General features: G+C 44.9%; 1 protein-coding gene across 3 annotated transcripts in view; it reads right to left on the reverse strand.

The window, feature by feature from the left end:
• The window catches only part of RANBP3 (RAN binding protein 3), a 235,500-nt gene that overhangs the window by 135,195 nt on the left and 73,888 nt on the right, over positions 1 to 26,417 (reverse strand). For all 3 annotated transcript variants that reach the window (XM_040417760.1, XM_040417761.1, XM_040417759.1), the window contains exons 3-4: positions 21,367 to 21,403; positions 21,192 to 21,278 (exon numbers count right to left, since the gene is read on the reverse strand). In XM_040417760.1, coding sequence (XP_040273694.1) covers positions 21,192 to 21,278; positions 21,367 to 21,403 — 124 coding nt within the window. The remainder of the gene's footprint in view (positions 1 to 21,191; positions 21,279 to 21,366; positions 21,404 to 26,417) is intronic.

Genomic DNA, 26,417 nt, shown 5'->3' on the forward strand with positions numbered 1-26,417 from the left:
AATAGATTTGGTGTTTATTGGGAGAATAAACTACTACAATAGTGTAGGTGATATTGTTCACCGAGCACACTTGTATAATAAATCTACCACTATTAACCACTGAGGCAGGGACAAGGAGTCGTTTCGAAATGCGGTTGGTGCAGAGAAACAGTGAGGAACATCAATACCGGGACAACTATTTAATATCGAAATTATTCATCGAGAAGAACGACACAAAGCGAAAAAGTTAAAATTGCAGTGTCCTGCAAACCTCGTAACTAAGAACCTATCGGGAATCGCGGATTGAGTGACGCACCGCCCCGCCAGAATCACGTGGGACGCCACAAGAGAAAGCAAGAGACCACGTGGGACGCCGCGTAAGGTCCTTGCAGGACAAAGCAACACAAAAACCGGCGAGGAGTGGAAACGTACTCAAATATCTCATGGTAACAGAACTTAGACCATCAAGTTTTATTATAATTAATTTATATATATATATATATATATATATATATATATATATATATATATACACACACATACATATATACACACACACACCTGTAATATAGCTGTTATCCTCCCCACAAAGTGGGAACATTTATGCATTTATGACTGAAAACCTACTGAACATTAAGTCATAATTAAGTTGACGTCAACACTAAACGTCCCATCCAAGTGACATTCTTGATTCATATATGTCCACATGACATTTTACTTTTTTGTCCTGGACAATATTTCAGTGCACTGAATTTTTATGCACAGTATACCTAATGGTCTTTTTGAATTTTAAACACCTTTATGCACATTGATGAATTTACAATTGTATATTTAGCCACTTGCCATCTGGTCCATTTGCCCCCTTCCTGACCAGGCCTAATTTTGCAAAACTGACATATCTCACTTTATGTGGTAATAACTTTGGAACGCCTTTACTTATCCAAGTCATTCAGAGATTGTTTTCTCGTGACACATTGTACTTCATGATAGTCATAAATTTGAGTCAATATATTTCACCTTTATTTATGAAAAAATCCCAAATTTACCCCAAAAATTTTCTAAATTTCAATTTCTCTGCTTATAAAACAGAAAGTGATACCTCATTTTTAGAAGTTCAGAAGCAATTCTTCAAATTTTTAAGAAAATTGCCAAAACCCACTTTTTAAGGACCAGTTCAGGTCTGAAGTCACTTTGTGGGGCCTACATAGTGGATACCCCCATAAATGACCCTATTGTAGAAACGACACCCCTTAAGTTACTTAAAACTGATTTACAAACTTTGTTAACCCTTTAGGCGTTCCACAAGAATTAAAAGGAAAATGGAGATCAAATTTTAAAATTTCACTTTTTTGGCAGATTTTCCATTTTAATCCAATTTTTTCTTTAACACATCGATGGTTAACAGCCAAACAAAACAATATTTATTACCCAGATTCTGCGGTTTACAGAAACACCCCACATGTGGTCATAAACTGCTGTATGGGCACACGGCAGGGCGCAGAAGGAAAGGAACTCCACATGGTTTTTAGATGCCATGTCCCATTTGAAGCCCCCTGATGCACCCTTACAGTAGAAACTCCCAAGAAGTGACCCCATTTAGAAACTAGGGGATAAGGTGCCAGTTTAATTGCTACTATTTTTGGGTACATATGATTTTTTGATCATTCATTATAACAGTTTATGGGGCAAGGTGACCAAAAAATAAGTGTCTATTTATTTTTACAGCATTCACCTGAGGGGTTCAGTCAAGTGACATTTTTATAGAGCAGATTGTTACAGACGTGGCGATACCTAATATGTATACTTTTTCTTATTTATTTAAGTTTTACATAATAATAGCATTTCTGAAACAAAATAATTATGTTTTAATGTGTCCATGTTCTAAGAGTTATAGTTTTTAATATTTTTTGTGAGATTTTCTTATGTAGGGGCTCATTTTTTGCGGGATGAGGTGACTGTTTTATTGGTACCATTTTGTGGGACATACGCGTTTTTGATCACTTGTTGTGGCACTTTTTGTGATGTAAGGTGACAAAAATAGCTAGTTTTGACAGTTTTTTTTTTTTTTTTACATTGTTCACCCGAGGGGCTAAGTCATGTGATATTTTTATAGAGCTGGTTTTTACGGACGCAGCAATACCAAATATGTCTATTTTTTTTTTTTTTTTAATTATTTTTTTTATTCCTTACATGTGAAACCTTTTTATTTTATTTTTTTCAACACTTTATTTTAATTTTTTTATTTTACACTTTGGGGGACATTTACTTCACTTTTTTTTTTTCACTGTTGATTTCTCCTGTAACTGGGGCTGACATAGTAGCCCCAGTTACAGGGGAAATACACCCCCCAGAGAGGCTGTACAGCACAATACAGCGCTGTACAGCCTCAGAGCAGGGCTGATCGAGGCCTCTGAAAGACCTCACACAGCACCTGCACTCTCCGTTCCTGGCGATCACATGACCGCCGGGCCGGAACAGGAAGCGCATAGCGCTTCCTGCTCTGTATACACAGCGCTCGGTGAGCGCTGTGTATGCAGCGATCTAGAAGGCAGGGACACCTGGGCACTGTCCCTGCCTTCTCTCTGGGTTGCCATGCTGTCACTGACAGCAGGCAACCCGATGAGCAGCTGCACGATTAGCGTGCAGCTGCAGTTTCTGAACGGACGTTCTGGAACGTCCATTCAGAAATAGAGATCCACCTCCCGGACGTTTATATCCTATGGGCGGACAGGAGGTGGTTAGATAATATTGTTTACCTTTATATTCAGCTTTACTCAATTGTATGTATTCAGCTAACACTGAACACCTTATACATCCTACTTGCTAACAGCACTGATTATATCCAGCTTACTTATAGCACTGTACCCAGCCTGCATCTAGAACATATTACATCCAGCCTACTTGCAGCACCTAAGTGTATCTAGCTTGCATCTATCACTTTAGTATATCCAGTTTGCATACAGCACATTAGTGTATCCAGCTTGCACACAGCACTTCTATATTTTAAATGACACACAGCATTTATTGTACCCAGCCTATATCTAGCACTTCTGTGCAGTCAGCTCATATAGCACTTTAGTGTATTCAGCCTGCATACAGCACTTTAGTTCTTGGAACCTACACCAAGACAGTACCTCAAACCGTATATACACGACAGTCTCCTCTCTATCCTTATGTACTCAGCCATTGTATATAACACTATATGTACCCAGTTATAGTAATACATGAATTCAGCCTATACATAACACCTTGATATCAACTATAAAACCATTCGACCAGTCTATCAAATTGTTTTTATACCAAAAATATAAATCAATACGTTTTTAAACCTAATAACCTACTTCAATATATACCAGATGAGACTGTGCCATCACAACTACACTGCTCAAAAAAATAAAGGGAACACTTAAACAACACAATGTAACTTCAAGTCAATCACACTTCTGTGAAATCAAACTGTCCACTTAGGAAGCAACACTGAGTGACAATCAATTTCACATGCTGTTGTGCAAATGGGATAGACAACAGGTGGAAATTATAGGCAATTAGCAAGACACCCCCAATAAAGGAGTGGTTCTGCAGGTGGTGACCACAGATCACTTCTCAGTTCCTATGCTTCCTGGCTGATGTTTTGGTCACTTTTGAATGCTGGCGGTGCTTTCACTCTAGTGGTAGCATGAGACGGAGTCTACAACCCACACAAGTGGCTCAGGTAGTGCAGCTTATCCAGGATGGCACATCAATGCGAGCTGTGGCAAGAAGGTTTGCTGTGTCTGTCAGTGTAGTGTCCAGAGCATGAAGGCGCTACCAGGAGACAGGCCAGTACATCAGGAGACGTGGAGGAGGCCGTAGGAGGGCAACAACCCAGCAGCAGTACCGCTACCTCCGCCTTTGTGCAAGGAGGAACAGGAGGAGCACTGCCAGAGCCCTGCAAAATGACCTCCAGCAGGCCACAAATGTGCATGTGTCTGCTCAAACGGTCAGAAACAGACTCCATGAGGGTGATATGAGGGCCCGACGTCCACAGGTGGGGGTTGTGCTTACAGCCCAACACCGTGCAGGACGTTTGGCATTTTCCAGAGAACACCAATATTGGCAAATTCGCCACTGGCACCTGTGCTCTTCACAGATGAAAGCAGGTTCAAACTGAGCACATGTGACAGACGTGACAGAGTCTGGAGACGCTGTGGAGAACGTTCTGCTGCCTGCAACATCCTCCAGCATGACCGGTTTGGCATTGGGTCAGTAATGGTGTGGGGTGGCATTTCTTTGGAGGGCCGCACAGCCCTCCATGTGCTCGCCAGAGGTAGCCTGACTGCCATTAGGTACCGAGATGAGATCCTCAGACCCCTTGTGAGACCATATGCTGGTGCGGTTGGCCCTGGGTTCCTCCTAATGCAAGACAATGCTAGACCTCATGTGGCTGGAGTGTGTCAGCAGTTCCTGCAAGACGAAGGCATTGATGCTATGGACTGGCCCGCCCGTTCCCCAGACCTGAATCCAATTGAGCACATCTAGGACATCATGTCTCGCTCTATCCACCAACGTCACGTTGCACCACAGACTGTCCAGGAGTTGGCAGATGCTTTAGTCCAGGTCTGGGAAGAGATCCCTCAGGAGACCGTCCGCCACCTCATCAGGAGCATGCACAGGCGTTGTAGGGAGGTCATACAGGCACGTGGAGGCCACACACACTACTGAGCCTCATTTTGACTTGTTTTAAGGACATTACATAAAAGTTGGATCAGCCTGTAGTGTGTTTTTCCACTTTAATTTTGAGGGCGACTCCAAATCCAGACCTCCATGGGTTGAAAAATTTGATTTCCATTTTTTTATTTTTGTGTGATTTTGTTGTCAGCACATTCAACTATGTAAAGAACAAAGTATTTCAGAAGAATATTTAATTATTTCAGATCTAGGATGTGTTATTTTTGTGTTCCCTTTATTTTTTTGAGCAGTGTATATTTTTCCATAAAAAAATCTATCATTTAGGTCGGTAATTAGGGTACTAAGAGAAAAGGAAAGTTACTGAAAGCCAGTATGACTCCCCTCTGCTTCTTGCGGTAATGAGCTTGCATAACATGAGGGAATTGACGGTGGTGGATTCTATGAGCACCTTTGTGCACTATGGGGGCTTCTTGAACGTAGAGGATATCTGCTTTAGCTGTCACAGTTTCAGAGCAGAGGTAGGATCTTTGCCGACAGGTCAGTGTAGAGCTTCACATCCTGGTATGGTGCCGGCATTTCTGTGACATGGCGGGCAGCTGCTAAGGCTGCCTCCTTCGTTTGGCAAAAAATGGATGCGGACTAAGTTGTCCCTAGGTATGCTATCAGGGAGATGCTTGGGCTTGGGAATCCTGTGAGCCCAGTCAATTATTAGATCCCTGGCGGAATAGGATGGAAGGAGCTTTTGTAAGAAAGCTTGGAGAAAGTCCATGAGCTCAGACGGCCCAATGTCCTCCGTTATACCACGGAATTTAATATTGTTCCGCCTGGAGCAGTCCTCCAGCTTAGCCTTGATCTTTTCCATTTCGGCTGCCATTTCATCATGGCTGTCTATTAGCTGATTATGGGACTCTGCAAATTCTCCCATATTTGTTTCTACGTGGGAGACTCTGGAATCTAGGCCTGAGATGGAGGCTTGGATAGGCGCTATTATGGATGCGAAGTCGCTATGTAGCGCTGAGCTGAAAGCTATCAGCATATCGTTAAGGAGATTCCCTGAGGCGGGTTCATCAGAGGTGGAGAACCCCTGTAACATAGAAAGGAAGGCTGCGGGGGACCCGGAGCTCACCTCTCTAGCCATCTCCTCCTGCAGCCTGGGCCTCTGTTTTGCTGGACTCCTCGTGGTGGGAGAAGACGGCAACTGGGTTCACAGGAGCAGGAGATGATCAGGACGCACTCTCACTTGCCTCGGATCTAGGTAATGTCGTGCTCCACTGAGAGGTAAAGCTTGGGACTGCTGGAGGAGAGGGTCCGGTGCTCTGTTGTATAGCTGGCGCGGAGACCGCCACCAATAATGGTAGTGAAGGCGGCAACTTCGTTGGGCCCGTCTGAGAGGCGTCTGGCTCTTTGTCGAAGTAGAAGTCCAGTTTCCCCTGTTTCGCTTGGGGTCTTTTGCCTCTGGGCATCCTCAGCAATCGTAGGGCACCACTTACCACCAGAATTATTACAGATGTTGGGGTATTAGTCAGGCGCTGCATGCAGAAGCTCAAGATTCAAGCGGCCATCATACTTGGCAGCCAAGCCACGCCCCCAACCACTTACTTTTAACTTATAAATGACAGACCGCTCAAATCAACTCACCTGTTTCTACTTTAGGCTACATGCACACAAACGTTGTTTGCTTCCGTGTCCGTTCTTGTTTTTATTGTGGATAGGGTGCCGACCCATTCATTTCAATGGGTCCGCAAAAAATGCGGAAGGCATACCGTGTGCTGTCCGCATTAGTATGTCCGTTCCGTAGCCCCGCAATAATTAAAGAAAAAGATAGAACATGTCCTTTCTTGTCCGTTTTAGGCATTGTTACAATGGACCCACAAAAAAAAAAGGGGATGGCATACGGATGTCTTTTTTTTTTTTGCGGACCGCAAAACACATACGGTCGTGTGCATGTAGCCTTATTTTGCCATTAGTATGGGCAGCATAAAGTTGATTACAGGTTCCCTTTAACCTCTTCAGGACACATGACGTACCGGTATGGCATGTTGTTCTGGTACTTAACCCCTTAAGGACTTGGCCCTATTTCACCTTCTGGACTTGGCCATTTTTTGCAAATCTGACCAGTGTCACTTTAAGTGCTGATAATTTTAAAACGCTTTGACTTATCCAGGCCATTCTAAGATTGTTTTTTCGTCACATATGGTACTTCATAACACTGGTAAAATGAAAATCAAAAAAAATAATTCTTATTTATAAAAAAAAATACCAAATTTACCAAAAATTTGTAAAATAAATATGCAAATTTCCAAGTTTAAATTTCTCTACTTCTATAATACATAGTAATACCTCCAAAAAATAGTTATTACTTATCATTCCCAAAATGATTAAAACATGAAGTAGACATGGGGAATGTCATTTTATTTTTTGGGGATGTTACAAGGCTTAGAAGTTTAGAAGCAAATCTTGAAATTTTTCAGAAATTTTCAAAAAACCCAGTTTTTAGGGACTAGTTCAGGTCTGAAGTCACTTTGCGAGGCTTACCGTATTTTTCGCCCTATAAGAAGCACCTGCCCATAAGACGCACCTAGGTTTTTAAGGAGGAAAATAAGCAAAAAAATATTTTGAACAAAAAGGGTGTGCTTTTGAACTAATGGTGGTCTGTGGGTGACACCGCTATGGGGAGGGGGGGGATCTGTGGGTGACCCCGCTATGGGGGGGGGGGGGGAATCTGTGGGTGACACCGTTATGAGGGGGGAATCTGTGGGTGACACCGTTATGGGGGGGGAATCTGTGGGTGACACCGTTATGGGGGGGGAATCTGTGGGCGACACCGTTATGGGGGGGGAATCTGTGGGCGACACCGTTATGGGGGGGGAATCTGTGGGCGACACCGTTATGGGGGGGAATCTGTGGGCGACACCGTTATGGGGGGGAATCTGTGGGCGACACCGTTATGGGGGGGAATCTGTGGGCGACACCGTTATGGGGGGGAATCTGTGGGTGACACCGTTATGGGGGGAATCTGTGGGTGACTCTTATTGGGGTCTCTGGATGGCACTGTTAAGGGGATCTGTGGATGACACTTATGGGGGGGGTGTCCCTGTAGTGTGAATGACCCCCAATAAAGGGGGTGGGGTCGCATCTGGTTTTATAATGACAGCGTGGCCTGAGCAATGACTGTATTATACTGCACAGGGCCCGCACAATATATACCGTAATCTTATCTAGAATTGTAGGCATTGTTAATATATACAAATTCAGGGTAATCAGCGCCTGTATTACTTACAACAAGCGCTCGGTAGCAGGAGAGGAGGCAGGCCGGGAGGACAGGTGCTGGCAGCGTGAGTCACTACGTCATGCGCCCACGCCGCCTGCTTCATTCATAAAGTGGGCGGCGCAGGTGCGTGACGTAGTGACTCACGCTGCCAGCGCCGCGCCCGTCCTGCCTCCTCCCTGCTACCGAGCGCTTGATATAAGTAATACAGGCGCTGATTACCCTGAATTTGTATATATTAACAATGCCTACAATTATAGATAAGATTACGCTATATACAGTGAGCGGGGCCCGTGTAGTAGAATACAGTCCCTGCACGGGCCCAGCTGTCATTATAAAACCAGATGCCGGCCCCCAGCCCCTCCTCCCTCCCAGCTGATACACCCGCCGCGCGGCGTATCATTGACAGTTCGGCAAAATGCAGCATTCGCCCCATAAGACGCACTGCTATTTTTCCCCCACTTTTGAGGGCGTGATTTATTTATTTTTGGGTATTTGGGTATTTATTTATTTTTGGGGGCGTCTTTTAGGGCGAAAAATATGGTACATAATAGAAACCAACCAAAAATGACCCCATTCTAGAAACACCCCTCAAGGTATTCAAAACTGATTTTTCTAACTTTGTTAACCCTTTAGGTTTTCCACAAGAATTAATGGAAGATAGATACAATTTCAAAATTTCACTTTTTTGGCAGATTTTCCATTTTAATAATTTTTTTCCAGTCACAAAGCAAGGGTTAACAGCCAAACCAAACTCAATATTTATGGCCCTGATTCTGTAGTTTACAGAAACACCCCATATTTGGTCGTTAACTACTGTACGGGCACACGGCAGGGCGCAGAATGAAAGGAATGCCATACGGTTTTTGGAAGGCAGATTTTGCTGGACTGGTTTTTTTGACACCATGTCCCATTTGAAGCCCCCCTAGAGTAGAAACTCCCAAAAAGTGGCCCCATTTTTGAAACTACGGGATAGGGTGGCAGTATTGTTGGTACTAGTTTAGGGTACATATGATTTTTGGTTGCTCTATATTACACTTTTTGTGAGGCAAGATAACAAGAAATGGCTGTTTTGGCACCGTTTTTATTTTTTGTTATTTACAACATTCATCTGACAGGTTAGATCATGTGATATATTTATAGACCAGGTTGTCACGGATGCGGCGATACCTAATATGTATACTTTTATTTATTTATGTAAGTTTTACACAATGATTTCTTTTTTGAAGCAAAAAAATAATCATGTTTTAGTGTTTCCATAGTCTGAGAGCCATAATTTTTTCAGTTTTTGGGTGATTACCTTGGGTAGGGTATGATTTTTGCGGGATGAGATGACGGTTTTATTGGCACAATTTTGGGGTGTGTGTGACTTTTTGATCGCTTGCTATTACACTTTTTATGATGTAAGGTGACAAAAAATGGTTAATTTAGCACAGTTTTTATTTAAAAATTTTTACGGTGTTCATCTGAGGGGTTAGGTCATGTGAGTTTTATAAAGCTGGTCGATACAGACGCGACGATACCCAATATGTATACTTTTTTTTTTATTTATGTAAGTTTTACACAATATCATTTTTGAAATAAAAAAATAAATAAATCATGTTTTAGGCCCCTTTCACACAGGCGAGTTTTCCGCACGGGTGCAATGAGCGAGTTGAACGCATTGCACCCGCACTGAATCAGGACCCATTCATTTCTATGGGGCTGTTCACATGAGCGGTGATTTTCACGCATCAGTTGTGCGTTGCGTGAAAATCGCAGAAAGCTCTATTTTGTGCGTTTTTCACGCAACACAGGCCCCATAGAAGTGAATGGGGCTGCGTGAAAATCAAAAGCATCCGCAAGCAATTGTGGATGGGGTGCGATTTTCACGCACGGTTGCTAGGTGACTATCGGGATGGGGACCCGATCTTTATTATTTTCCCTTATAACATGGTTATAAGGGAAAATAATAGCATTCTGAATACAAAATGCATAGTACAATAGCGCTGGAGGGCTTAAAAATAAATAATTTAACTCACCTTAATCCACTTGCTCGCGCAGCCCGGGTTCTCTTCTGTCTTCTTCTTTGCTGTGTACAGGAAAAGGACCTGTGGTGACGTCACTCCGGTCATCACATGGTCCGTGACATGATCCATCATCATGTGATGGACCATGTGATGACAGGAGTGACGTCACCACAGGTGCTTTTCCTGTACACAGCAAAGAAGAGAAGCCGGGCTGCGCGAGCAAGTGGATTAAGGAGAGTTAAATTATTATTTATTTTTAACCCCTCCAGCGCTATTGTACTATGCATTCTGTATTCAGAATGCTATTATTTTCCCTTATAACCATGTTATAAGGGAAAATAATACAATCTACAGAACACCGATCCGAAGCCCGAACATCTGTGAAAAAGTTCGGGCTTGGGTACCAAACATGCCGATTTTTCTCACGCGCGTGCAAAACGCATTACAATATTTTGCACTCGCACGGGAAAATCGCGCATGTTCCCGCAACGCACCCGCACCTTTTCCCGCAACGCCCGTGTGAAAGAGGCCTTAGTGTCTCCATATTCTAAAAGCCATAGTTTTTTCATTTTTCGGGCGATTATCTTAGGTAGGGTCTCATTTTTTGCGGGATGAGATGACGGTTTGATTTGCAGTATTTTGAAATCATTGTGTAAAACTTACATAAATAAAAAAGTATACATATTAGGTGTTGCCGTGTCCGTAACAACCTGGTCTATAAAAATATCACATGATCTAACCTGTCAGATGAATGTTGTAAATAACAAAGAATAACGGTGCCATAACCGCTATTTCTTGTTATCTTGCCTCACAAAAAGTGTAATATAGAGCAACCAAAAATCATATGTACCCTAAACTAGTACCAACAATACTGCCACCCTATCCCATAGTTTCTAAAATGGGGCCACTTTTTGGGAGTTTCTACTCTAGGGGTGCATCAGGGGGGCTTCAAATGGGACATGGTGTCAAAAAAAAACAGTCCAGCAAAATCTGCCTTCCAAAAACCGTATGGCATTCCTTTCCTTCTGCGCCCTGCCGTGTGCTCGTACAGTAGTTTACGACCACATATGGGGTGTTTCTGTAAACTACAGAATCAGGGCCATAAATATTGAGTTTGGTTTGGCTGTTAACCCTTGCTTTGTAACTGGAAAAAAATTATTAAAATGGAAAATCTGCCAAAAAAGTGAAATTTTGAAATTGTATCTCTATCTTCCATTAATTCTTGTGGAACACCTAAAGGGTTAAAGAGGAATTTTCACCATAATAAAACCTCTAAACTAACTATACAGACGCGTAGAGCGGCGCCCAGGGATCCCCCTGCACTTACTGTTATCCCCGGGCGCCGCTCCGTTCTCCGGTATCTTCATGGTTAGGCTCCACCCAGGGGAACCTGCCGGCGTCTCATTCTTCCATGCTGTAGCGCTGGCCAACCGCAGCACTCAGCTCATAGCCTGAGAGAAAAAAAAAACCTCTCAGGCTATGAGCTGAGCGCTGCGATTGGCCAGCGCTACAGCATAGGAGCAAGAGACGGCGTCAGGTTCCCCTGGGTGGAGCCTAACTATGAAGATACCGGAGGCTATAACCGGAGAACGGAGCGGCGCCCGGGGATAACAGTAAGTGCAGGGGGATCCCTGGGTGCCGCTCTACAAGTCTGTATAGTTAGTTTAGAGGTTTTATTATGGTGAAAGGTCCTCTTTAACAAAGTTTGTAAAATCAGTTTTGAATACCTTGAGGGGTGTAGTTTCTAGAATGGGGTCATTTTTGGGTGGTTTCTATTATTTTTGAAGGTATTACTATGCATTATAGAAGTAGAGAAATTGAAACTTGGAAATTTGCAATTTTTTACAAATTTTTGGTAAATTTCGTATTTTTTTATAAATAAAAATGAAATTTTTTTACTTCATTTTACCAGTGTCATGAAGTACAATATGTGCCGAAAAAACAATCTCAGAATGGCCTGGATAAGTCAAAGCATTTTAAAGTTATCTGCACTTAAAGTGATACCTGTCAGATTTGCAAATGGTCTGGTCCTTAAAAGGAACCAGTCTCCAGTTTTATGGTGTCCTAACTAAGGGCAACATAAATAAGAGATTGATTCTCTTAGCACAATGCTGGGTCACTTTCTTTAATTGACCCAGTCAATCTGCCAACATCTTGTATTGAAAAGCTCCAGCTGATAATGATGAGTCATGAATATTCATGAGCTCCTGACTCTCCCCGCCCACCTGCTGCTGAATGAGTTTGTTTCCATATGAACCAGCAGCAGGTGGGCAGGGGAGTGGCTATAGCTCTGAATTAAAAATACGCTGGACTCAATGACATCACGCCGGACTCCAATCAGCTTATTAGCATGCGGCATCTTTGTGTGTATATTATGAGATAACCATTTGTCACACCAGTAAGTGAATACATCTAAGGTACTTTTTAGTAGCTAATGATTGTATATAATTAGTTCGATTATAATCAAATATCCACATGACAGGTTCCCTTTAAGGTGAAATAATGCTGTGTCCTAAAGGGGTTAAAGCACCATTTTCTTGTATAAAAAGATTTTTTAATTTTTCATTTTCATAGCCAAGTGTTATTAATTCTATGAAACGCTTGTTGGGTGGTGTTATGTAGTTTCCAAAATGTCGTCACTTTTTGGGGGTTTTCACCGTAGGGGTAGCTCAGTTTCTCTTCAAATGCAACATGGTACCTAAACACCATTCCAGCAAAATCTACTCTCCAAAAACCATATGGCGCTGATTGCCTTCTGAGTCCTGCCGTGTGCCCATACAGCAGTTTAAGACCACAAATGCGGTGTTTCTGCAAACTGCATGGGTATAAATATTAAGGTATTTGTTGTTCACCATTGAAGCATTACAGGAAAAAAAGGATTAAAATGGAAAAGCTGCAAAAAAAATAAAATAAATTTCCTCCATTTTGCTTTAATTCCTGTGGAATACTAAGAGGGTCAACAACATTTCTAAAACCAGTGAATAGGTTGAGGGGTGTAGTTTTTAAAATGGAGTAACTTATGGGTTGTTTATAGTGTCAGCTCCTCAAAGTGACTTCAGAACTGAACTGGTCTGTAAAGTTGGTTTTGGAAATTTTCTTGAAATTTCTAAAATTGTAAACATTCTAACCCCCTAATTAAATGACATTACCAAAATGATGGCAACAAAGACATATCTCCCCATTCACTGCTCTGCTAGACTTATATCAAGCTGGCAGCTCAAGGGGGGTGTCTTTACTGCTGGAGATCAGGAGACGTGTCCATGCTGTCCCTAAGTTCAGGAGGCAGTTGAAGAACTGAGCATGTGCGGCCATCTCCGTGAGCAGGACAAATTATAAAAATAAAAAACAGCAGTTGGCGCTAGCTATATAGATATATTTCATTGAATAACTTAGTGGCTAAGCTAAATTTTTAATTACATGTAATTACAAAAGAATTCAGATCCTGGTGCCGGTTTGAAAACTGTCGATTATTTTTGTGGGACAACCCCTTTAAAGCACAAGTAATTCATTTATATTGGCAAGGAAAGTGGTCAACCATATGATACTTGATTTTGAGGAGTCTGTCAGGGTGGGACCTGTTCTTTCCACTTATTCTCTGTACCATGCTTATAGAGCAGAGTTTCTCAACTCCGGTCCTCGGGACCCACCTACCAGTCATGTTTTCAGGATTTACTTAGTATTGAGCAGGTGATATAATTAGTGTCCATGCATCAGGACTTACCACAGCAGTGCTCCAGACAAAAAAAAAAAAAAGTAGCCATTGGCTCCTGAACTGAAAAATTTAGGAGAGAAATCGAAACCCGAATAAAAAATTTTTTTTACGGCACTCACCGCATAGGAGATATTTTTTAATAATTAAATAGTTTGGACTTTTCGGACGCAGCACTATGTAATATGTTTATTTATTGTTTATATATTTTATATGTAAAATTGGGAAAGGGGGGGGGATTTAAACTTAATATTTTAGGGTACTTTCACACAGGATGCATCAGGATGTCTTCTATTCAGGATGCATCAGGATGTCTTCAGTTCAGTCATTTTGACTGATCAGGCAAAAGATAAAACCGTAGCATGCTACAATTTTATCTCCAGCCAAAAAAACTGAAGACTTGCCTGAATGCCGGATCCGGCATTTTTCCCCATAGGAATGTATTAGTGCCAGATCCGGCATTCTAAATACCGGAATGCCGGATCGGTCCTTCCTGTCTGCGCATGCGCAGACCGGTAAAAATGTGTAAAAAGATACAAGACGGATCCGTCTGTCCGCATGACAAGCGGAGAGATGGATTTGTTCTTGCAATTCGGATGCGTCTCACAAATGCTTTCAGTCACATCCAGATCGGCGGATCCAGCCGCAAGTGTGAAAGTAGCCTTAGGCCCCTTTCACACGAGCGAGTATTCCGCGCGGATGCGATGCGGGAGGTGAACGCATTGCACCCGCACTGAATACCGACCCATTCATTTCTATGGGGCTGTTCACATGAGCGGTGATTTTCACGCATCACTTGTGCGTTGCGTGAAAATCGCAGCATGCTCTATATTCTGCGTTTTTCACGCAACGCAGGCCCCATAGAAGTGAATGGGGTTGCGTGAAAACCGCAAGCATCCGCAAGCAAGTGCGGATGCGGTGCGATTTTCACACACGGTTGCTAGGAGACGATCGGGATGGAGACCCGATCATTTTTATTTTCCCTTATAACATGGTTATAAGGGAAAATAATAGCATTCTGAATACAGAATGCATAGTAAAACATCGCTGGAGGGGTAAAAAAAATAAATAAAAAATTTTTAACTCACCTTAGGCTACTTTCACACTTGCGGCAGAGAGATCCGGCAAGCAGTTCCGTCGCCGGAACTGCCTGCCGGATCAGGCAAAATGTATGCTAACTGATGGCATTAGTAAGACTGATCAGGATCCTGATCAGTCTTAAAAATGCCTGATCAGTCGAAAAAATGCATTGAAATGCCGGATCCGTCTTTCCGGTGTCATCCGGCAAAAACGGATCCAGCATTTATTTTTTCACCTTTTTTTCAGTCTGCGCATGCGCATACCGGAAGGACGGATCCGGCATTCCGGTATTCTGAATGCCGGATCCGGCACTAATACATTCCTATGGGAAAAAATGCCTGATCCGGCATTCAGGCAAGTCTTCAGTTTTTTTAGCCGGAGATAAAACCGTAGCATGCTACGGTTTTCTCTTTTGCCTGATCAGTCAAAACGACTGAACTGAAGACATCCTGATGCAAACTGAACGGATTACTCTCCATTCAGAATGCATGGGGACATACCTGATCAGTTCTTTTCCGGTATAGAGCCCCTGTGACGGAACTCTATGCCGGAAAAGAACAATGCAAGTGTGAAAGTAGCCTTAGTCCACTTGATCACGGCCCGGCATTTCCTTCTGGCTTCATCTGATCTCTGTGCAGCAACAGGACCTTTGGTGACGTCATTCCGGTCATCACATGATCCATCACATGATCTTTTACCATGGTGATGGATCATGTGATGACCGGAATGACGTCACCAAAGGTCCTGTTGCTGCACAGAGATCAGATGAAGCCAGAAGGAGATGCCGGCTACGCGATCAAGTGGATTAAGGAGAGTTAAATTAAATTTTTTCTTTTTTTTAACCCCTCCAGCGATGTTTTACTTTGTATTCAGAATGCTATTATTTTCCCTTTATAACCATGTTATAAGGGAAAATAATACTATCTACAGAACACCGATCCCAAGCCCGAACTTCTGTGAAGAAGTTCGGGTTTGGGTACCAAACACGCGCGATTTTTCTCACGCGAGTGCAAAACGCATTACAATGTTTTGCACTCGTGCGGAAAAATCGCGGGTGTTCCCGTAACGCACCCGCACATTTTCCCGCAACGCCCATGTGAAAGAGGCCTTAGTGTTTGTGTTTTTTTTTACTTACTATTAGCCCCCTTAGGGGCTGGAACCCTTGTCCTATTCACCCTTAGGCCCCTTTCACATGGATGAGATTTCTGGGCAGGTGCACGCAACGCAGGCCCCATAGAAGTTAATGGGGCTGCGTGAAAATCGCAAGCATCCGCAAACAAGTGCGGATGCGGTGCGATTTTCACGCATAGTTGCTAGGATGAAAGTCTATTCACTGTATTATTTTCCCTTATAACATGGTTATAAGAGAAAATAATAGCATTCTTTAATACAGAATGCTTAGTAAAAGGTCAATTGAGGGTTAAGAAAAAAATAAATAAAAATGAACTCACCTCCTCCTCTAATTGATCGTGTAGCTGCCGGTCTCCTGTTCTTTCTTCAGGACCTGTCAAAGAAATTGGGGGACCTGTGGACGCCACTGTCATGTGGGGGACCTGTGGACGCCACTGTCATGTGGGGGACCTGTGGACGCCACTGTCATGTGGGGGACCTGTGGACGCCACTGTCATGTGGGGGACCTGTGGACGCCACTGTCATGTGGGGGACCTGTGGACGCCACTGTCATGTGGGGGACCTGTGGACGCCACTGTCATGTGGGGGACCTGTGGACGCCACTGTCATGTGGGGGACCTGTGGACGCCACTGTCATGTGGGGGACCTGTGGACGCCACTGTCATGTGGGGGACCTGTGGACGCCACTGTCATGTGGGGGACCTGTGGACGGCACGGTCATGTGGGGGACCTGTGGACGGCACGGTCATGTGGGGGACCTGTGGACGGCACTGTCATGTGGGGGACCTGTGGACGGCACTGTCATGTGGGGGACCTGTGGACGGCACTGTCATGTGGGGGACCTGTGGACGGCACTGTCATGAGGGGGACCTGTGGACGGCACTGTCATGTGGAGGACCTGTGGACGGCACTGTCATGTGGGGGACCTGTGGACGGCACTGTCATGTGGGGGACCTGTGGACGGCACTGTCATGTGGGGGACCTGTGGATGGCACTGTCATGTGGGGGACCTGTGGATGGCACTCATGTGGGGGACCTGTGGATGGCACTGTTATGGGGGATATGTGGATGGCACTGTTATGGGGGATCTGTGGATGGCACTGCTATGGGGGGGGGATCTGTGGATGACACTGCTATATGTCATCCACAGATCCCCCTCATAACAGTGTCCCCCAATACACCGGCCCTCTGCTCACCGAAGTATTTATAAACATGAATCCTTATCCTGTTATTAAGTTTAACTAACGCTGCTCTCTCCCATGTTCCCCTGTATCCCCACAGCACTTACGAACAAGCTTCCATAGCAGGCAGAGCGGACGGCAGCAGTAACGTCACTCACTGACGTCGAGCGCCTGCTCCGCCTGCTTCATTCATAAAGTGGGCGGAGCAGGCGCTCGACGTCAGTGAGTGACGTTACTGCTGCCGTCCGCTCTGCCTGCTATGGAAGCTTGTTCGTAAGTGTTGTACTGATGCAGGGGAACATGGGAGAGAGCAGCGTTAGTTAAACTTAATAACAGGATAAGGATTCATGTTTATAAATACTTCGGTGAGCGGCGGGGCTCGGTGTAAGAGTACAGTGACTGCACCGGGCCCCACCTCTAGTTCCGGACTCCAGCCCCTCCTCTCTCCTAGCTCATACATCGCAGTCTGCGATGCTGCAGCGTCGCAGACTGCGATGTAAAATGGAAGCATTCGCCCCATAAGACGCAGGGGCATTTCCCCCCCACTTTTGGGGGGGAAAAAGTGCGTCTTATGGGGACGAAAAATACGGTATTTATTGTTTTCTGTTCTGGTGTTTACCGCATAGGAGATTTTTTTTATATGTTAATAGTTTGGACTTTTCAGACGTGGCAATATGCAATATGTTTATTTATTGTTTATATATTTTATATGTAAAATTGGGAAAAGAGGTGATTTATACCTAATATTTTGGTGTTGATTTGTTTCTAATTAATAACTAGGGGCTAGAACCTAGGATCTTCAAATCCCTTGTCCTATTCACCCTGATAGAGCTCTATCAGTGTGAATAGGACCTCACACTGTCCCTGCTGCCCTGTGCATAGTACACACAGCAGCAGGGAGCTTACCATGGAAGGCTTCAGTAGCGTCCTAGCTGCAATGGTAACCGATCTGAGCCCCGCAATTACACTGCTGGGGCTCCGATCAGAAGCTGCCACTGCCACCAATGAAGAGGAGGGGAGGGGACCAGAGGTCGCACTACATTTTTTCCCAGAAGAATAAAAACACTCCTCTTAATTTTGAGGAGTATTTTTAGCCGAGGAGCAGTAGGAATTTTAATTAGGTAATTCACATATATATATATATATATATATATATATATATATATAAATAATTAGGGATCGACCGATTATCGGTTTTACCGATATTATCGGCCGATATTCAGGATTTTGAACGTTATCGGTATCGGCATCTATTTTGCCGATATACCGATAACGTATGGGGAACACAGATCGTGCTGCTCTCAGCGCTCTCTGTGTTCCCTCAGCAGCACAGGGGAGAAGGAAGCTGTGTCTCCCTCCCCCTGTGCTGCTGCTGCCGCCAATGAGAGGAGATAAGACAAGAGAAGGGGAGGGGCTGTGGCCGCTGCGCCACCAAAGAAGATAAGTCTCTCATTAAGTCATATACAGGAGGCGGGAGCTCAGCTGGCTGCAGAATCACATAGCCGGCTCCCGACCTCTATGAGCGGTAGCTGCGGTCCGCGGTAGTTAACCCCTCAGGTGCCACGGATCTCAGCTACCGCTCATAGAGGTCGGGAGCCGGCTATGTGATTCTGCAGCCAGCTCCCGCCTCCTGTATATGAATGAATGAGAGACTTATCCTCATTGGTGGCGCAGTGCGCGCCTCCCCCCCAGTATTAATCATTGGTGGCAGTGGCCACAGGATCCCCTCTCCCCTCCTCCTCCGATCGGAGCCCCAGCAGTGTAATCCTTGGGCTCCGATCGGTTACCATGGCAGCCAGGACGCTATTGAAGCCCTGGCTGCCATGTTCAGCTCCATGCTGCTGTGTGCACCAAGCACAGAGCAGCAGGGACAGTGTGCGCTCCTATTCACCCTGATAGAGATCTATCAGGGTGAATAGGACAAGGGTTCTAGTCCCTAAGGGGGCTAAAAGTTAGTAAAAAAAAAAAAAAAAAACACAACAACACACAAAAATATTAAGTATAAATGAAAAAGATTTACAAAAAAAAAAAAATAATAAATACACGTTAACAATAAACATGAATTTACAGCAGATTTGTGTAGGAAATTTTTTTTTTCTCAAAAATGAAAATTCCCAGAATATCGGTATAAATTATCGGCTATCGGCCTGAAAGTTCACAAATTATCGGTATCGGCCCTAAAAAATCAATATGGGTCAATCCCTATATATAATGCATAGGCCCACATAAGGTTATGAGGCTGATATTTCTTCAGGGAAACCATTGCTAGTCTCACATGCAGAAATAAATGTAGACAATTTTACATTTATCCAACATCATACACTAAACATAAGACCACTGCTGCCATACACAGGGCCCACCTGACACTACTATATACATATTACAGGCACAGCTTTACCCCATGCCCATTACACAGATAGTTTACTATATACACACACATTGCACACACAGCTCTGCTACATGTCCATTACACAAATAGAACTACTGTGTGCACCTTACACACAGAAAACTGTATAGGAGAGTGTTTTTTACTGAAATAGCACATAGCCGGCACCCAATCTCTATGACAGGGAGATGCGATCAGCGGCAGTTAATCTCTCAGGTGCGGCATAGAGGCCAGGTGCTGGCTATGTGATTCTGCTGCCAGCACCCGCCACCTGTATCTATATTAATGGATTACTTATCTTCATTGGTGGCGCAGTGGCCACAGTCCCTCCCCTCCTCCGCCCCTCTCTCCGCTCACTAGTGGCAGCAGCAGCACAGGGGGAGGGAGAAACTGCTTCCTTCTTCCCTGTGCTGCTGAGGGAACATGGAGCGTGCTGAGAGCAGCGCGACCTTTTACAGATACTAGAGCAGCCTAGTATCGGTAAAAGGCAAATCCCAGTATCGAATTGATACCGGTACAACAGTATCGATTGAGTATCGATAATTCGATACCAGGTTCAACCGCAGTGGGCAGCTCAGGATTAAAACAGAGATCAGGTAGCGAAAGGTGTGACCGCTGGCCCTTTATAAGCGATAGATAGCACGTGTACCCTAATTGCAGCAAGAGGCAGGAAGCAGGCCTCAGCCCGAGTGTAAGGAGAACAGTGTTACTCCGGTGGCGGGACCCACCGGAGCTATGGAGCAGGTGAGCACGATGGCGGCCATGCCTAAAAAAAGAGGAGTGGGGCAGTGGTAGGCACGGACAGCTGCCATAACAGCACCCCCTTACACCTCCCCCTTCTCTGGTCTCAACTGTTGTAGGCCTCTGCCTGCATGGAGGGGGGGGATAACGGTACTCCAGTGGTCGGACCCACTGGACAGGGATAAATGGACACCAGCAAAACCACTGGAACCCAAGGAAGCTGTGCCCACCAGGAGTGGAGCAGCGGTCAGCATGGACTGCTGCCATAACCTTCAGAAGCCATATGAACATGTCTGCGCCAACAAGTGTACATGACCGACGATGCAGATTTTCCACACGCAACCCTAATTGTGTGCATTTAGCCTTGATGTGCATAAAGTAATTGTGCAGCCTCCGAAAAGAGATGGATCCTCGGCACCTTATGGTCCTCCCATGATGCAGAGCAGGACAGTTAGTAATCTCTAGGTATATCAAACTACACAAATTACAGCTAATAAAGCGAGAATTCACATTCATTTACAAGCTTGCTTAACAATGGCTTTTCAGTATGTAACCTTGTGTATTCTCCTCTGTATTGTCAGTCATTGCTGTTTCCTTTTGTTTATATGTTGCTTTGACTACCTGACGTCATATTCTTTGATGCCAGATCCGGCGGGCTATTTAAATCTTGTTTGCTGCACATTTAGAGTCGAAACGGGTCACTTACTTTGTCCCTCTATGTAGCAATAAAAAAAAAGCAGCATTATATCCACTTCAGCGAGTGTCGGTCTTTTCCCTTGGATGTTTGTGGGACGCCGACCCTGACATGTGCACCGCACATGAATATTGGAGTGGCGGCTGTTTCTCTCTATTAATTTACAAGCGTCAGTCACTGAGACAAGCCTGATAATTTTCTTCAAACCATGCATGAACAAAATTTCACCACTCTCCCAGCAAGCAGAGATGGTAAGAGATTTAACAGCTTATGTGATGTTGTGCTGAGACATCATGAAACCTCTAGGTAAAATGTTAACTAAATCAAATTTATTATAAGCCTTACCGGACTGAGAAGGGGGGAACTGAGAAAAGGATGATGTACGTTCTCGTTTCGGGGGTGGACAGTAACCTCCATCTTCTTTGTCAGAATCTAAACAGTGAAAATATTTCTCATTACTGTATAATTTACCATTGATAATATCTAGTATTCACAAACTGTTGTGCAAAAACATTGTTACCTTCACCTTCTTCTGGACTTGATCCGTCAGCAGACCTCTATAAAACAGGAAACACAGCCTTTATGCCATTCTGGCAGGCAATATAAAAACATACTGCTCCAGCTACACATGAAATGAATATACAACACGCATGGGACTGATTGAATGTATTTAATAACGGTCCATTTTACTTTACTACACAGTACACTGCATGTAAGGCACCAACTTATTTGGAGCACGGCCAGACTGAACATGTGAGCAGACGTGTGGGGTGAAGCTCCTGCTTTCACCAACTATACGGGGGACTCAACTCCCTAGCATTACCTCTACTAGGCAGCAGCAGATAAAAAGGGAAAGTCAGCTACAGCCCAGCGGGAGACACTAATGGTGGTGCAGCCTCTGCCTCCGCAAAAAATAAATAAGACGGCCTCTAGAGCCTCCACAGCATTCACAAAGCTGCGCCAGTAAACCTGAGTCCCACCAGAATGTAGTCAACTGGCGATAGCTTCAGCTACGATTGTCCTGGCCTATGCCAATCTGCAAGGTACCGACACTCTACCCACAAGCTATCATGCAAGCCTGTGCCCATACTCAAAGCTCCTACCTACCCTGTCAACAGCATACATCAGTCTAAGGGTGTATTTACATGGCTGTCTGTTTTGTAGATCTGCAAAACATGGACCACGGGAGTGTGCCCCCCTGACCGCAATGTGGAACCACTGATATCATCGATCTGCATGCTGTGGCCAAAGTTAGGACATGTCTTATCTTTTGCGCCATGGCTTCAAGGTCCATTCCACAAAATATCAAAAGACATGTCCTATCTTTGGCCACAACACACTGATCGCAGACGCATTGAAGTAAATAGGAACGCACTGCAATGCGGGGTACAAACGGCCATAGTCCGTGTTTTGCAGTCTTCAAAATAGACATGGCCATGAGAATACACCCTAGGGGTGGGCGATATGGCCTAAAATTTATATTGCGATATAATTTTAAGCATGTGCGATATGCGATATATATTGCGATATATTGTTTTCTATATTGGGGGGGGGGGGGGGTGTTTAAATTTTTTTTTTTTTTTTTTTACTTTTTATTTAATAACTATTAGCCTCCTTAAGGGCTAGAACCCTTGTCCTATTCACCCTAATAGCCTCTGATCTGCTCCCCCCCAGCCTCTGATCTGCCCCCCCACAGCCTTTGATCTGCCCCCCCCCCCCCCCCCCCCCCATGGTAACTCAAACCCACCCACCCCTCCCTCCCCAGTATTAATCATTGGTGGCAGTGGGCAGTTCCGATCGGAGTCCCAGCAGTGTAATGCTGGGGCTCCGATCAGTTACCATGGCAGCCAGGAGTCACGCTACTGAAGTCCTGGCTGCGATGGTATGTTAGTGAGCAGCATTATACTCACGTGTGCCGTGGCCGCCGGTCGCTCCTTCTTCTCATAGGTCTGTGCGGCGCATTGCTAATGCTATAAGCATTAGCAATCCGCCGCACAGACAGAAGAAGGAGCGCCCGGCGGCCACGGCGCACGTGAGTATAATGCTGCTCACTAACATACCATCGCAGCCAGGACTTCAGTAGCGTGACTCCTGGCTGCCATGGTAACCGATCGGAGCCCCAGCATTACACTGCTGGGACTCAGATCGGAACTGCCCACTGCCACCAATGATGGGGAGGAGGAGGGGGACCCTGTGGGATATGGCCGGCACATTCATTGGTGGCGCAGTGGCCACAGTCCCTCCCCTCCTCCTCCTACTCTGTCCTCATTGCTGTTCAGCGGCAGCCGCGGACAGTGGGGAGGGAGGGACTCCCTCCTTCTCCCTCCACTGTGCCGGCCGGCTGAGGAGAAAATGGTGCGCGCAGAGAGCGCGATCATATCGCGGTCCGGCGATATAGGCGATATGGCGAAAATCCATATTGTGGCCCAAATTTATATCGCATACCGCCCACCCCTAATACACCCTAAGGCCTCTTTCACATGGGTATCACGGATTTGGGCCAGATGCGTCCCGAGTGCATTGCGGCAAACCCACGCAAGTAGGTACGCAATTTCAGTCAGTTTGATGCGTTTTGCACGCGCGTGATAAAAAACTGAATGTGGTACCCAGACCCGAACTTCTTCACTGAAGTTCAGGTTTAGGTTCAAGGTTGTGTAGATGTAATTATTTTCCCTTATAACATTGTTATAAGGGAAAATAATAGCATTCTTAAAACAGAATGCTTAGTAAAATAAGGCTGGAGGGGAAAAAAAATTAAATATTTTTTTATTTAACTCGCCTTAATCCACTTGTTCGCGCAGCCGGCTTCTCTTCGGTCTTCTTTCTTCAGGACCTGTGGTGACGTCACTGCGCACATCACATGGTCAGTCACATGATCCATCACCATGGTTGGATCATGTGATGGACCATGTGATGAGCACAGTGACGTCACCACAGGTCCTTTTCCTCACATATCAGCAAAGAGGACAGAAGAGAAGACGGGCTGCGCGAACAAGTGGATGAGGCGAGTTAAAGTAAATTTGATTTTTTAACCCCTCCAGCCCCATTTTACTAAGCATTCTGTGTTAAGAATGCTATTATTTTCCCTTATAACTATGTTATAACCATGCTTACAATTTTCACGCAGCCCCATTTACTTCTATGGGGCCTGCGATGCGTGAAAAACGCACAAAATAGAGCATGCTGCTATTTTCACGCAACGCACAAGTGATGCGTGAAAATCACCGCTCATGTGCACAGCCCCATAGAAATGAATGGGTCTGGATTCAGTGCGGGTGTAATGCGTTCACCTCACGCATTGCACCCGCGCAGAAATCTTGCCCGTCTGAAAGAGGCCTAAGGGTACTTTCACACTAGCGTTTTTGTTTTCCAGTATCGAGTTACGTTCTAGGAGCTCAATACCGGAAAAAAAATTATCAGTTTTATCCTAATGCATTCTGAATGGAGAGCAATCCGTTCAGTATGCATCAGTTCAGTCCCTCTTACGTTTTTTGGACAGAGAAAATACCGCAGCATGCTGCAGTTTTCTCGCCTGCAAAAAATCCTGAACACAATGCATTTGCCAAGTGTTCCAGCAAAACAGATTCGTTCTTTCCGTCCGCGCATTTGCAGACCATAAAATCTGAGAAAAAAAATAAATACCGGATCCGTTTATCCAATTGACACCGGAGAGACGGATCCGGTATTGCACGGTATTTGTCAGGCGGATCCGCATCTGGATCCATCGGACAAATGCCATCAGTTTGCATCTGAATTGCCGGAATCCTCTGCCGCAAGTGTGAAAGTACCCTAAGGCCTCATGCACACAACCATACCCGTTTTGCGGTCAGCAAAACACAGATCCCAGCTATGTGCATGCCAAAAGTTTTTTTCCAAACTCCTGCAAAACGGACGTTCTCTCTTACTTACAGGGCCGCGAAATGGACACATCTTCTGCAGCCCTATTGAAACGAATGGGTCCGCATCTGATCCGCAAATAATGTGGATCGGATGTAGACCGAAACTACGGTCATGTGCATGAGGCCTAACCTTGAGCAACTTCCAGGTGAGCCATCACTGAAAGACATTTTCAAGAGCTGTCATTGTAATGCTGCTCTTTCTACATTAACCGCCTCCGGACCGCCTAACGCAGGACCGCGTTCCGGAGGCGGCAGCCCTGCGCACAGTCAGGCATATATGCGTCATCTCGCGAGACGCGAGATTTCCTGTGAACGCACGCACACAGGCGCGCGCGTTCACAGGATCAGAAGGTAAGCGAGTGGATCTCCAGCCTGCCAGCGGCGATCGTTGGCTGGCAGGCTGGAGATGTGATTTTTTTTAACCCCTAACAGGTATATTAGACGCTGTTTTGATAACAGCGTCTAATATACCTGCTACCTGGTCCTCTGGTGGTCCCTTTTGCTTGGATCGACCACCAGAGGACACAGGTAGCTCAGCAATATGTAGCACAAAACACCACTACACTACACCCCCCTGCCCCCCCTGGTCACTTATTAACCCCTGATCACCCCATATAGACTCCCTGATCACCCCCCTGTCATTGATCACTCCCTTGTAAGGCTCCATTCAGACGTCCGTATGATTTTTACGGATCCGCTGATACATGGATGTGATCCGCAAAACACATACGGACGTCTGAATGGAGCCTTATAGGGGGGTGATCAATGACGGGAAGATCAACCCATATACACTCCCTGATCACCCCCCTGTCATTGATCACCCCCCTGTCATTGATCACTCCCCTGTAAAGCTTTATTCAGACGTCCGTATGTTTTTTTACGGATCCACGGATACATGGATGGGATCCGCAAAACACATACGGACATCTGAATGGAGCCTTATAGGGGGGTGATCAACCCATATAGACTCCCTGATCACCCCCCTGTCATTGATCACCCCCCTGTAAGGCTGCATTCAGATGTCCGTATGTTTTTTACGGATCCACGGATACATGGATCGGATCCGCAAAACACATACGGACATCTGAATGGAGCCTTATAGGGGGGTGATCACCCCATATAGACTCCCTGATCACCCCCCTGTCATTGATCACCCCCCTGTAAGGCTCCATTCAGACATTTTTTTGGCCGAAGTTAGCGGAAATTATTTTTTTTTTTCTTACAAAGTCTCATATTCCACTAACTTGTGTCAAAAAATAAAATCTCACATGAACTCACCATACCCCTCACGGAATCCAAATGCGTAAAATTTTTTATACATTTATATTCCAGACTTCTTCTCACGCTTTAGGGCCCCTAGAATGCCAGGGCAGTATAAATACCCCACATGTGACCACATTTCTGAAAGAAGACACTCCAAGGTATTCCGTGAGGGGCATATTGAGTCCATGAAAGATTGAAATTTTTGTCCCAAGTTAGCGGAAAGGGAGACTTTGTGAGAAAAAAAATAAAATAATAAATTTCCGCTAACTTGTGCCAAAAAAAAAAAAATTCTATGAACTCGCCATGCCCCTCATTGAATACCTTCGGGTGTCTTCTTTCCAAAATGGGGTCACATGTGGGGTATTTATACTGCCCTGGCATTTTAGGGGCCCTAAAGCGTGAGAAGAAG

This window comes from Bufo bufo, chromosome 2 (assembly GCF_905171765.1).
Source record: "Bufo bufo chromosome 2, aBufBuf1.1, whole genome shotgun sequence".
Lineage (NCBI taxonomy): Eukaryota > Metazoa > Chordata > Amphibia > Anura > Bufonidae > Bufo > Bufo bufo.